Source organism: Chiloscyllium plagiosum, chromosome 4 (assembly GCF_004010195.1).
Source record: "Chiloscyllium plagiosum isolate BGI_BamShark_2017 chromosome 4, ASM401019v2, whole genome shotgun sequence".
Taxonomy (NCBI): Eukaryota; Metazoa; Chordata; class Chondrichthyes; order Orectolobiformes; family Hemiscylliidae; genus Chiloscyllium; species Chiloscyllium plagiosum.
In genome coordinates, this window is record NC_057713.1 from 22,560,223 (window position 1) to 22,573,475 (window position 13,253).

At 38.2% G+C, this 13,253-nt stretch overlaps 1 protein-coding gene across 9 annotated transcripts in view; it reads left to right on the forward strand.

The window, feature by feature from the left end:
- adgrb1a (adhesion G protein-coupled receptor B1a) overlaps positions 1-13,253 on the forward strand; it is a 585,075-nt gene that overhangs the window by 403,263 nt on the left and 168,559 nt on the right. For all 9 annotated transcript variants that reach the window (XM_043687845.1, XM_043687847.1, XM_043687850.1 and 6 more), the window contains one exon: positions 8,112-8,238. In XM_043687845.1, the coding sequence (XP_043543780.1) occupies positions 8,112-8,238 (127 nt within the window). The remainder of the gene's footprint in view (positions 1-8,111; positions 8,239-13,253) is intronic.

The window sequence follows — 13,253 nt, forward strand, 5'->3', positions numbered from 1 at the left end:
TCACTCTCCGTAATGCTCCCATCTGGATATTTGTCACTTCCAACCATTAAGCCCTGGGTGGTGACTGAGTGAAAAGCAGTTACCTTTCCAAAGGACTTGAGTATAGAATCAGTAATTTAATGCCAAGATTGCTCTTTCACTTAAGATGAACGGTGCAATGGCTGCCTCCTAAATAAAATTCTATTCAGTTCATTTTATTAAAAACAAGAAATGAAAAAGCAGAGCAAAGCAAATTGGGAGTTTTTCCTAAAATACAAAAGATGCCAAGTTGGACCATGTGACGATATGATGATGGCTATAGCAAGCACTGTAGAGTGCATTTCACTGTATTTTTATTCTCAATTGCATTTGTAAATCCTCCTTCATGTAGCAGCATAAAATGAATCCATTTCATGGTTCATTTGAAATGAACCATGTTAGCTTTTTACTAATGGTGCACTTTTATCCCAGGGTAGGATTGTGAATTGCATTTGCTTGCTGGAATTCTTGCAGTTTTTATTTCTGCGTATATATCTTTGTCTGAAATATAACAGCATAAATGATTGACATTCTAAATGAAATGAGAATATAGTAATGATTTAGCAATATTATCACAATAATTTTCTTTTTGGAATTGCAATGGACTTATTTCATTGATTTATTATTTATTTATGTAAATTTTCCCCTCGATTGGTGATGCACAAAATGAATGACACACAACTCAGTAGGAAACAGCTTCATTGTCATTTCACAGCTTTGCATCATTTGATTACAAGGTTATTTGAAGTGATATTTCTTCATTTGTAAAATTCATATTGCATTATTTGCCTGATCAAATTTAGTACGAAATGGGGGGAGGTGCTTTGGAGGATTAAATGGTAAATTAGTAAATATTTATCATTTAATTATTAAATTCATGCTTACATCACTTGTGGAATTGTATACATATTAAAAGCACTATTTTAAGCTCAATAGGAAAGAGATCTGGTATAATCAGCCTTGCTCAGGCTCTTGTGATATTTGAACCTAACTAGTTAATATTAATGCCTCTTCAATCACAGACATAATGATGAATAGCCCTGACCCTGGTTTCCACCCAGCAACCATATACAAACATATTCATGCATGGGTCAGAGAATAATGAACTGTGTTTATTTTTCCCCTCCTCCTATTTAGCGATGTAAGCCTTAACAGATACAACATGACAAATTATTACTGACCAGGGTTCTACTGCTACTTTTCTTTTTGTGGATGACATTCATTGGGAGACTAATTTTTTTTACATTGTTAATTGCACTGCAAAAGGTAGTGGTGAGCTATCTTCTTGAAATACTGTAGCTCATTTAGGGTATGTACTCATAATGCTATTAGGGAGGGAATTTCAGGATTTTGACTGAATAAAAGTGAAGAAATGGCCATCTAATTCCATGTCAGGATGGTGCATGTCTTGGTCGGGAACTTGCATCATTTTGTCCTTGACCTTCTGGATGGTAGAGCTCACAGGTTTGGAAGGTGTTGTCAAAGGTGTCAGGGTGAGCTACTACAGGATTTTTGGTAAGACCATTAGACTGTTAAAACATAGGAGTGCAAATTAGGCTATTAAGCCCATAAAATCTGCTCTGCCATTCAATCAAGGCTGATAAGTTTCTCAATCCCATTCTCTCGCTTTCTCCCCATAACTCTTGATCCCCTTGACAATCAAGAACCTATCCACATCAGTCTGAAATATACTCAATGACCTGGCCTCCACAGCCTTCTGTGGCAATGCATTGCACAGATTCACCACTCTCTGGCTAAAGAAGTGTCTGCATATATCTAATCTAAAAGGTCTTCCCTTTATTCTAAGGCTGTGCCCTCGGGTCCTTGTCTCTCCTACCAATTGAGACATCTTCTCAAGATCCACTCTGTCTAGGCCATTTGGTATTCTGTAAGTTTCAATTAGATTTCACTTCCTCATCCTTCTAAACTCCATTGAGTATAGACATAGAGTCCTCAAACGTTCCTCGTGTATTAAGCTTTTCATTCCTGGAACCATTCTTGTGAATCTTCTCTGAACACACTCCAGGGCCAGTACATCCTTCCTGAGATATGGGGCCCAAACTGTGCACAATACCCTAAATGTGCTCTAATGAGAGCCTTATAGAGCCTCAGACGTACATCCCTGCTTTTGTGTTCAAGTCCTCCTTAAAATAAATGCCATCATTGTATGTGCCTTCCTAATTACTGACTCCACCTTTCAAGTTTACCTTGAGAGAATCTTGGACTAGAACTCCCAAGTCTCTTTGCACTTCAGACTTCTGAATTTTCTCCCCATTTAGGAAATAGCCAATGCCTCTATTCTTCCTACCAAAGCACATGACATCACACTTTTTCACACTGTGCTCCATCTGCCACTTCTTTGCTCACTTTCTTCCCCTATCCAAATTGTTCTTCAGCCTCCTCGCCTCCTCAAATCTACTGATCTTTGTATCAACTCCAAACATTAGCCAGAATGCCCTCAGTCCCTTCATCTAGATTGCTAATGTATAAAGTGAAAAGTTGTGGTCCCAACACTGAGCTTGCAGAACACCACTTGTTACTGGCTGCCATCCTGAAAAAGACTCTATTATCCCCACTTCCCAGCTTTCTGCCAGACAGCCAGGCTTCTATCCATGGGCCCTTATCTTACTCAGTAGCTTCTTGTGCGGCACCATGTCAAAGGGCTTCTTGAAGTCCAGTAGATAACTTCCATTGGCTCTCCTTGGTCTTACTTGCTCATTACTTCCTGAAAGAATTATAACAGACTTGTCAGGCATGACCTCTCCTTGATGAAACCACGCTGACTTTGCCCTATCTTACCGGACGCTTCCATAATGATACATACGGCATCAATGGTGAAGCCTTTTGATGGGGTGAAAAATAATTTGGCTGCTTTGTCCTGGATGGTGTCAAGTTTATTACAGCTGCACTCATTGAGGCAAATAGGAAGTATTCCATCACACTCTCAAGGTGTGTCTTGTAGATGATGGACAGACTTTGAGGAATCAGGAGATGAGTTACTCACCACAGATTTCTAAGCCTATGTCTTGCTATAGTAACTACAGTATTTACATGGCTGTCTACTTAGTATCTAGTCAATGGTTAACACAAGGATTTTTCCAGAGGAGGATTCAGCGATGGTAATGTTATGGAATTTCAAGGAGCAATGTTTAACTTCTCTCTTTTTGGGGATGGACATTGCCTGGCATTCACTGAGTACATTTACAAAGCAATTGGACTGCCAGGACATAAAATATTTTGAACTGTCTTTTTAACTAATTGAATTTCTCCTTCCTTATTACAAATCTCTCTCTTTCACATATTGTTTACTTATCAAAGTCAATTGAAGTTGAACTGTCCCTAAACTTCTAAAATTAGGTGGTTCTAACAGGGTATATAAGGTTGGCCTCTGATTTTGACCTCATTTGGCCATTGCTTAGCATACTTCCAACATACTCCATAATTTGAAATATGAGGAGTCTGTGGATATGGTTCTCTGTGACCATATCATAATCCAGTTAACAATCTTTTTACTTTAACCTTTGGGATGCTTGTTATTCAATGTGTGCCTCTGGCTGCTCAATCATGGTCCGTCCCTCTATGGGATATTGACTGATTTGAATTCAATGTTGTTACTTTCATGCTCTGATACAAAGGAAAGCAAAGACACATCATTAGGTTAATTTCAGTATTCAACTGTTTATTCATCATGTGTTTGTGTAACTATTGAACGAATGACAAGGGGTGATTACACTGTTTGGGAGATATGTACCTTCCTGTCATTAGGTATCTTCCAGCAATACTTGTAGTAATAATAGCAGTTGCAACTGTACCATTGCTGCTGTGACTGAGATCAATGAACCTTTCAATTCTAAAAGTTGCATCGAGTGCCCTGAGAAATGGTGACAACATGATAAGGCATTATATAAATCAAAATAATCTTGTCAAAAATCAAACCACATAGCAGCCCTCAATGGCAAGGTTTCAGCCACATTCTGGTTGGACATTTGACAACCATATCAGAGGCAGGAAGGCTACCAAATGGTTGAGGAATGCACTGGATCAAGGACCCAATTTTTTCCCCAATGCCAAGCTATTTTGCTAGATGGCCCACTAAAGCACCAATTAATGGCCAACTTTTTTTTGTCTTATTTCATAATATTCATTTGATTCAAATTGTATCATTGAATTTGGTACTGCAGTGCTTCTGAAATAAGGAGTTAAATAGTCTGCATGCTGTAAGTGCAGTGATTTTGGTGTGGAAATAGTAATATTGCTTTGCTCCCACCAACAATCTGTCAAATATTAAAATCTCATTTAAAAAATCACATCTTAAAAAGATTAGCACTCTGCTACCCCACAGCACTGCCATTTTGCACGTGGGTGTGCTGATCAGACTGCAGTTGCATATCCCACCCACTAGCAATCTGACTCAGCTTCCCACACAGCATGTAGGAAAGTGACAGATAGGAAATGTGCTACTGTGACTGACCGAAGGAGATAAAAAGACATATGATCCTGTTGGATCCTTGGGAAATAAGAAATGAAATCAATGAATATACATAACTCTGGGATTTACAAAATTAATTATAAAAGGTATATGCATGCCTTTCAGCTCACTTATATCCATAAATAATGTTGGCCCTTTCTAACTGGTGAATATTGATAGGAGCACGATAAAAATATCCCACTCAGTGAGCGATATCAGCATCTTTTCAAGGTCAAACTTAAAGCAATCACTTAAAATCCCATTCATGTATCTAGTCCGTCACCAATACCAGCAGTAGCCCCATATAAGCCACATGCTCAACACTAAATGCAGACTCAACTCCTCAAATCTCAGTCCCTTCATATATCAATAGACATGAGCAACACTCACCAGACAATGTCACTGTGACTAAGCACAATAATACATTCCCATCATGGTCACTCTCTGAAACAGCTCTCCAGAATTCTCCACCGCTTGACTTAGTAAGTAACTAGTCATTTACTGTTACAATGTACTTGTTCCATGCTTTTCAACATGAATGTTTTAGAACTGGGTATCTGGTGAGCGCAGGAGAATTATAGTGAAGAAAGTATACATTAACATCATGCCATCATATTGTGTCTACCAAAGTAGCTTTATTTTACAAAATGTTTGTACCAGAAATAAGAAACTATTGCAGACATCACATGATGATATTGTTTACCTTATTTAAGGAGATACGTAAATGAATTTGAAGCGGATCAGAAAAGGTTTACCAGACTAATGCCTGGAATATACAGAATGTCTTTTAGGGAGAGGTTTGACTGGCTTGACTTATATCACTGAAACTGAGAAGAGTAAGAGTCTGCTTGATTGAAACACAAGATTCTGAGGAATCTTGATATAATAGATGTGGATACAACATTTGCTCTGAGTCAAGAATCTAGAATTAGCAGTTATTGTTCAGAAATAAAGGGTTCATCATTTGAAGCAGATGGGATGAATTTCTTATCACACAGATTAGATTAGACTCCATATAACGTGGAAACAGGCCCTTCCGCCCAACAAGTCCACACTGACCCTCCGAAGAGTAACCCATTCCCCTACATTCACCCCTGACTAATGCACCTAACACTATGGGCAATTTAGCATGGCCAATTCACCTAAACTGTACATCTTTGGACTGAGGGAGGAAACTGGAGAAAACCCATGCAGACATGGGGAGAATGTGCAAACTCCATACAGACAGTTTGCCCGAGACAGGAATTGAACTCTGGTCCCTGGCGCTGTGAGGCAGCAGTGCTAACCACTGGGCCACCGTCTTTGGAACACTCTTCCTGACAATGTGTGGAAGCAGGAACTTTGAATATTTTTAAGGCAGAGCTGGGTAGATTCTTGTTAAGCAATGGGGGAGAAGAGTTATTGGATGAAGGCCAGAATGTGGATTTGAGGTTACAGTTGGATCAGTAATGATTTTATTAAATGGTGGAGCAAACTTGAGGGAGAAAATAGATTATTCCTGCTCCTGCTCCTGCTCTCTGCCTGGAAGTTTTGAGGTAAATTTAACAGATACCAGTCTGTTCTGACAATGAGGCTTCCACCAGCAAAGTGCCAATGCTGATTTCAGGTGCTGAATTTTGTGATTTTACTTCATGTGCACATCTGATCTTGGCTCATCAGTACTGATTGCAACACCTGGAATATGTGCAATCACTTTATCTGTTATTATAAAGGGATAAATCTCTGGGATCTTTTTTCTTTATGGTTTTTGCTTTATGGTTGCCAATTTTTGGCCACATGGTCACTTTTATTTTTAAAGTGTGATCCAGAAATTTCAACTGCATGTGTCAGGCATTATCTGCTGGCATAGAATGGCACTCAATAAGATGAACAAGGTTTCAATGAAGGTTTATCAGTGACAAGAAATCCTCAGAACTCATGCTATAAATCCCCTTCCATTCCTCACTCCTTCACTGCATGAAACCTTGCCAGTTTTGGAGAGAAATGGGTGCAAGCCCTTTTGAATATATGCATTTAGCTCTTAATAAAATTGAAGTTTCAGATGGTAGGTAAATCCTTTGGATGTTTAGAATATGTGTACATACATTTGACTCATATGGATATGGTGGGTTCAGGTATTCCCCCATCGAGACTTGAAAAAAAAAGTATTTCCCTCATTTCAACTGAAAATGGACATGCATGTGTGCATACGATCATTAAAATCTGGAAATATATTTTTCCCATGACACAAAGCTTGAAAATAAAAGAATTCCAAAATGTAATTATTTTTAGTAAGAACTAACTGTGGTTACCACATCAGGCATATTGAACATAAAAATTGTCTCTTGCACAGAGGAACAATGTGTCCCAATGATTATTCACACATCTATTTCAGGAGAGACAGGTGTCATTTACTCCAAAATTTGTTCTAGCAGGAACAATTTGGATCTGAGAAACTGAAGCAATTTTAATTTGAATTCATCTCGAAAGTGCAATGTGACTTTTTAAATTTTCAGTTCTGTGTTGTTACTGAGACTTAAATTATTTGTTAATTATTCATATAAGGAATTCATGTAAACTCGAAAAAACTTAAGCTTGAAAGATCCTTTGCCATGGGTTGGTGCCAAACCTGTCACCCGCTCTTTGACTCATCACTTTAATGATGGCATACTTACTTTTCTCCAGAGCATTTTCTTTACCACCTCCTTTCATTGCTTCCTTCTCTGTGTAGCTCCCAAACCCTTGGAACACTGTTACAGTGTGCATTTCTGTTCTAAGTCTGTGCCATTGGGAGAATGGAGCTGTAGTGCCTCTTGTTTTGGAAACAGGTTTGGCGGGCACTTGCTTGTTGATTTGATGACTTGTCCTGTACCTAAATAATTTGGCATGTTTACAGAACGGTTGTGTTTTATTTTACTATCGGGAGCAATGTAAACTGCCATTTCGTGGCTGGGAAGAAATATTTAATAATCTTCAAAGCTGTCTCAATATTGCCTCGACAACCTGTGAGGGGTTGAAAAGTAAATTGAAAGCCCGCTCTCAGGTAGCGAGTAACTGCTGCAATTTATTGATTTTTTTTATTGTTTTGTTTTCATTCGAAAAGACGGATCGCCTACCTTTGCAAATATTGTTTAGATTGTCTTTTGACGTGTTCGTGCTATTTTGTGTGTGTGATCCGCTGTCACTAATCACTATTCTGATACCACTGGGAATATTCTAGGCATCAATACATTTTCTTCTTTTGTGGATCGCGGGACCTGTTAAAGAGAGGAGCGGGAGCAGTTCCCGCAGCCTCAGAAAATTACTTTTGTTATTCTCTCCTAACCAGAGAATGTGGGAATGGAGATTTCACTGTTGAGTGTGTGTTTCGCTGTGGGAACGGCTGCGGTTTGGATGGGGGAGATGAATGGTCGTGCAAGTAGTTGGATTAATTCTGTACGTCGCTGTTTCATTTTTTTTTTGGGGGGGGGGAAATACATTTAAATATTGCTGTAAATGTTCCTTCTGCGTAGCCGAGCTGGTGCATCGCCCTGTGTCTGCATCTTTTTTTCCTGTTGTTTTTGGTGGATGTTTTGGGTTTGTTGCATTGATCCTGGCTCCTAATTTAAAGATGTGTCTGTATCTTCTCTCTTTTGGAAATTGTCAGCTTCGCCGTACAGGGGGTCTGGTCGAGCCGCGGCTGCAAGACGTTCCCCATTGACTCGTCACGTACAAAATGCCAGTGTGACCGGCTCTCCAGCTTCGCCATTTTGGCTCAGCTCTCGTCAGATTCGGTAAGTCCTTTTTATTTATTATGATTATTTTGGAGGAAATATTGCATTTCGTCTCAGGGGAGCGAAAAAAAAAATATGAACAGCGTGAGATCTGCAGGTCAAATCACTGCCTTGCAACACCAACAGGGGCATGTCACCTGTGATTAGAGACTGACATTTCAGTTCAGAAATCTGTATGTTTGGGACTGCTGCATCTATTAAGAAGCTGGCATTTGCCCACCGCTCCTGGCATTGGAATAAATTGCAATCAGCATTGATTAAAATGCCCTGCCCAGATGGTTTCACCAGATATTAGTCTGAATTGCCATGTTTGTGGTCAGTTGCCTCAGATGTGGAGGAGTGAAACAGCTTAAGACTCAGAGATGCTGTCAAATACAAACCTGTTTTGCACATAAAAGTAAATACGCTGCAAGCAGCAAACCATCTCTATTCCTTAAGTGACTATGAATGGATTACATAATTCTGTAGGAAAGAATTATCTAAATGAAATACTTATTTTGGAGCACAATATCTTTATCGGAATGTTCTCTAATGTTTTGATGAATATTCAGAGATTTGTTGAGTTCCAAGTATCAAAATGCTTATCTCTAATCAATGCAAATGATTTCATATTAGATAGAAATGATATGATCAGTTAGTGACATACTAAAATAAATAGCAAGTAATTTTATGCCAGGATGGTTGGCTAAGTGGTACAGCTATAAGATAAACATCTCCTAAACATTCCGCCATATGTGTTTTTTTTAAACTGCATTTAACTAAACAGTTTAGGAAACAATTGTGAGCTTGGCACCATGTGTCAGCAGAAGCTCATTCTTTTTGCAACTGCTGTACGTTATAATAGCATGAGGAAGTCAAACTTTTGTACTCAACTGAACATGTTACATGGACCCAGATGATTCTCTCAGTTCCACGTAGTCGTCGAGATAAAATATAAAACTGTTAGATTATTTTGCTTACATTGCCATTGGAATTTAATCTTCATTTGAATGGACTAAGAGGAAGATGGATGCCAGTCATGCTGTCAGAAGGACACTGTTTAGAATGGTCCAAAATATGAGTTAAAGACCCTATGATCTTTTGGAATGTTATCTTGAATTAATAGCAATATAAGTCTATTCCTTTGATTTATTGGCAAGAGAGCTAAAGACTGTGTAGCTAAGGATTTTCGTTTGGTTTTATAAGCAAGTGTGACACACAACTAATATTGGCTATTAATGCTTCATTTAGATACATATTATTTAATGATTATATCATTAAATATAGAGTCAGTGCTTGCTTACATACATGTGTACCTGTATGTTAAATGAAATGACAGTTATCCTAATCGTTCTCCTATAGTTAATTCTGTACTGAAAATGCAAGTGTCTGTGCATGTGTTGTTACAATGGAATGTTTATGTAACAAATTCATATTGAATGTTTTTTGATAAAACTTTTCAAATTAACAGCAAAATATAACTACCATGTCTGCACAAGTTATGGTCTTATGTGAAAATCAGCAGTTGGTATATGTGACATACAAATAGAATATTGTGACTGCACCATCAAGCAGTCAAGCTAGCTTTTGCATTCAAAGGATTTTTTTTTTTGTTGATGGTATAAATAACAGGAAACCAAGCAGGTCAGGCAGCATCTGAAAGGCAAAGATGAAATCTTAGTAAGGGTATGAGTTGAAGATCTATTGGAATCTCTGGAAATTTTACTTATTAGCTTAATCAGTGGGTGATATTAGCATTTAATTTTCTTAGCAAACATGTGTTTGACTCTTAGTTATTGCTTGCTGAAGTGATGTATAACTGAAATAGATTTTGATTATAAATGTTCGATTTGTTGCAAAGTTATTGATTATGAGATAAAATTATTCCATGAAAGGCATAATATTGCTTCACAAACATTGTTGGTAGTAACTAATTGGTTTATGCTGTTGTAAAGTTTCATTTGGCCTCTGACCACTGGCATTAATTGGTCTTCCAGTGAGTTTACAAACTGTCTGGATCTTGCGGGGGGTGCAGGGGGGTGGGGCGGTGTTATGTGTACCTCTTCCAATCCAGTTTATATGAAAGTGACAATGAAACAGATCTGTGGTGGGGATCTGGGAATCCAGCAGAGAGAAATTCTCTGCCTGCCCACCCTTGTTCTTGCCTCCACATCAGTGTCAAAATCTTGCTCCTTGTCTCAGTTGGCAGTCCTTTCAGTTCGAGACCCAAACATTGCTGGTTGACCATTGCAGGGTTGCTTGAGCACTTGAATTAGAAGGGAGCAATGCTAATATAGTGTTATGGTGTGGAAGGGAGAGACTTTGGAATAAAATATTAAATGAAGGTAATGGCTTGTTTGGTAATATATCGAAAATCCTATTGTTTGAAAAAGAGCACAAACTTCTCAAGGTGAAATGTTGATCAGGGCGCCATCTTTATAATGGCAAGAAAACTCAAATAGGCAATGTTTTTGTTTCTGCTGTTTTGGGAGATTCGTTGATGAAAAGTATTCCACTTTCACCCACATTAAAACTATGACTACAGTCTTTCAGTGCTTTTCTAGTTATAAAGTGATTTGGAAAGTCTGAGGTCATAAAACACACCACATAAATGCAAGTTCTTCCCTTCTATGGCAAAGGACATTCCATTGCAAATGGTGTGAAGTGCTTTCAGATATTTTAACGGTAAGAATCTTGATAAATGTCAATTTTTATTTGAACCCATTTAAGGTCAAGATATGTATTTAAATTCTCATATCAGGGGACACTAAGCAGTCCTGCAGTCTTTCTAACTGAATGGTAGTTTTGCCAATAGTAGCAAGCATAGAACTTGCTTTACATTGTTAGCTTATCCAGCAATACCATGATATTTTGTTAGATGTTTCCAGCACAAAAGAAGACAATTCAGCCCATCATGTCCATGCTGGTCAGCAAAGACTTGACCTCACTAAACCCATTTTTTCAGCTATTGGGCCCACAGCACTGTAGGTTATCCCAATTCCAATGAGGATCTAAATCCTGCTTAAATGACTTGAGAGTTTCTGAGTCTTTCACCCTTTCAGGCAGGGACTTTCAGACTCCCACCATCCTCTGAGTGAAACAAATTCTCATCTCCTTCTTTGCCTCTACCTCTCACTTTAAATCTATGCCCCTTGGTTTTTGACCTCTCTACTAATAGAAATGGTGTTTTCCTATGATGCTATCTGTCACCCTCATGGTGCCTGCTCAACCTTCACTGCTTCAAGGACAACAACTGCAGACTGCCTAACTTTTCCTCATATCTGAGCCCCTCAGCCCAGGTAACATCCATCCATCTATTCATGTAAACATGGTGGCTAGAATGATCACAGGAACATCCCACATGCCTCAAATAATCAATTATCTCTGTCCTGATCTTAGCAACTGAAAAATGATTCCACTGAGTGGGAAGCTCAGAATCACAGACACAATTTCATACATTCCTCATCCTGGAGAACTGTGGAAGCTCAGTCATTGAATGTGGTTCAGGCAGATATGTGACAGATATCTAAATACCAATGAGGGATATGGAGGTAGTGGGATAAGAAGAATTTAAGTTGCTGATCAGCCTTAACTATATTGAATGATAGAGCAGGCTCAATGGGTCAAATAGTATACACATGTTCATATATTCCTTATAAGTATTGACCAGGAGACTGGGACTGCTCCCTGCTCCTCTTCAGATTGTAACTTGGGATCTTTTACAACCATCTGGCCAAGCAGCTAGGGACTCTTTTATGTATCATCCAGAAGACAGTTCTTCTGACAGTGCAACACTTGTTTGGTACTGCATTGATGTGTAATCCTAGATTAATATTCAAGTATGGTCTGACTCACAAGTGAGAATGTCACCGATGAGCTGTTCAACACTGCCAGTACTGTCCATAAGTATATGCATTGGGATCATTATTCCCTTTGATACACAAAATTGGAAATTTGGTGGAGCAAAAGTAAATACTTTTGTTTTAGAAAACATTATTTGTTTTCTTTTATTCTTTACCGTATACAATATAACTTTTTGATTATCCAAACATTGATTAGCCGAACTTTGGATTATCTGAACAAGATCTAAACTGTGTTATCCGAACATTCGATCATCTGGACATTCAATTATCCGAACAAAATACTCCCCAACTGTGTCGTTCAAAAAATTGAGGTTGCCCTGTATAAGAATAAGTTATCTTTTCTATTGCTGTTGCTTGATGGTACCATCAGAAAAGAATGCTGGATCTGTGAGGCAGCTGGACTCTGCATATCTCTGCTCGTTCATGCTCTCTCTTCTATGGTTAACATGGTACATAGGTGGCAAATATTTTCTTCAATCAATCTTGATAAGTCAGATCTATTAACTTGAGATTCGAAGATTTTAGTGTTGTGGATAGAAGCTTTAAAATAGAATGTTCAAGCATCAAAAACAAATGTATAGTATTATTCATGTTTACTTCCCTGTACTTAAATACAAAAATGCACAGCCAGCATGCTATACATATGGAATTGTGTTGGTGTTATGACTAACATGTGTACTTCCTATTTAAAATTTTAGATATATTTTACTACATATTGTTAGAGATTAATATTCTGCAGAACTGTAATGAAATCCCATGAACCATAATGTAAGAGGTCTTGGGGCATTATTTAGTTAATATAGTAAATAATGACAAATATAACAGCATACTTTAGGTATACAGATTGATGAAATAGATAGACATACGACAAAGTTAATTTAACACAGTGGAGTGTCGGTTGATTCATATTTGTCAGAAGAATAGTGTGATGATGCAGTCACTTTAAGAGGTTATTTCATCCTACTTTTTTTTTTGAAGAGAGGTTGTAAGGCAGAGGCACTGAGCTGTCTACTGAAGACCTGTTGAGTAAACAGCTCGGGTGGCCTTGGGTTTTTTTAATAGCCTAAATGGATGTGGCCAGGTCTCACAGACCCAGATTTCTGGGTTTCAGTTTTTTCAGTAACATCAGAAGATATTGAGATCTCAAAAGAATTGGAGACTTCAGTGAATATC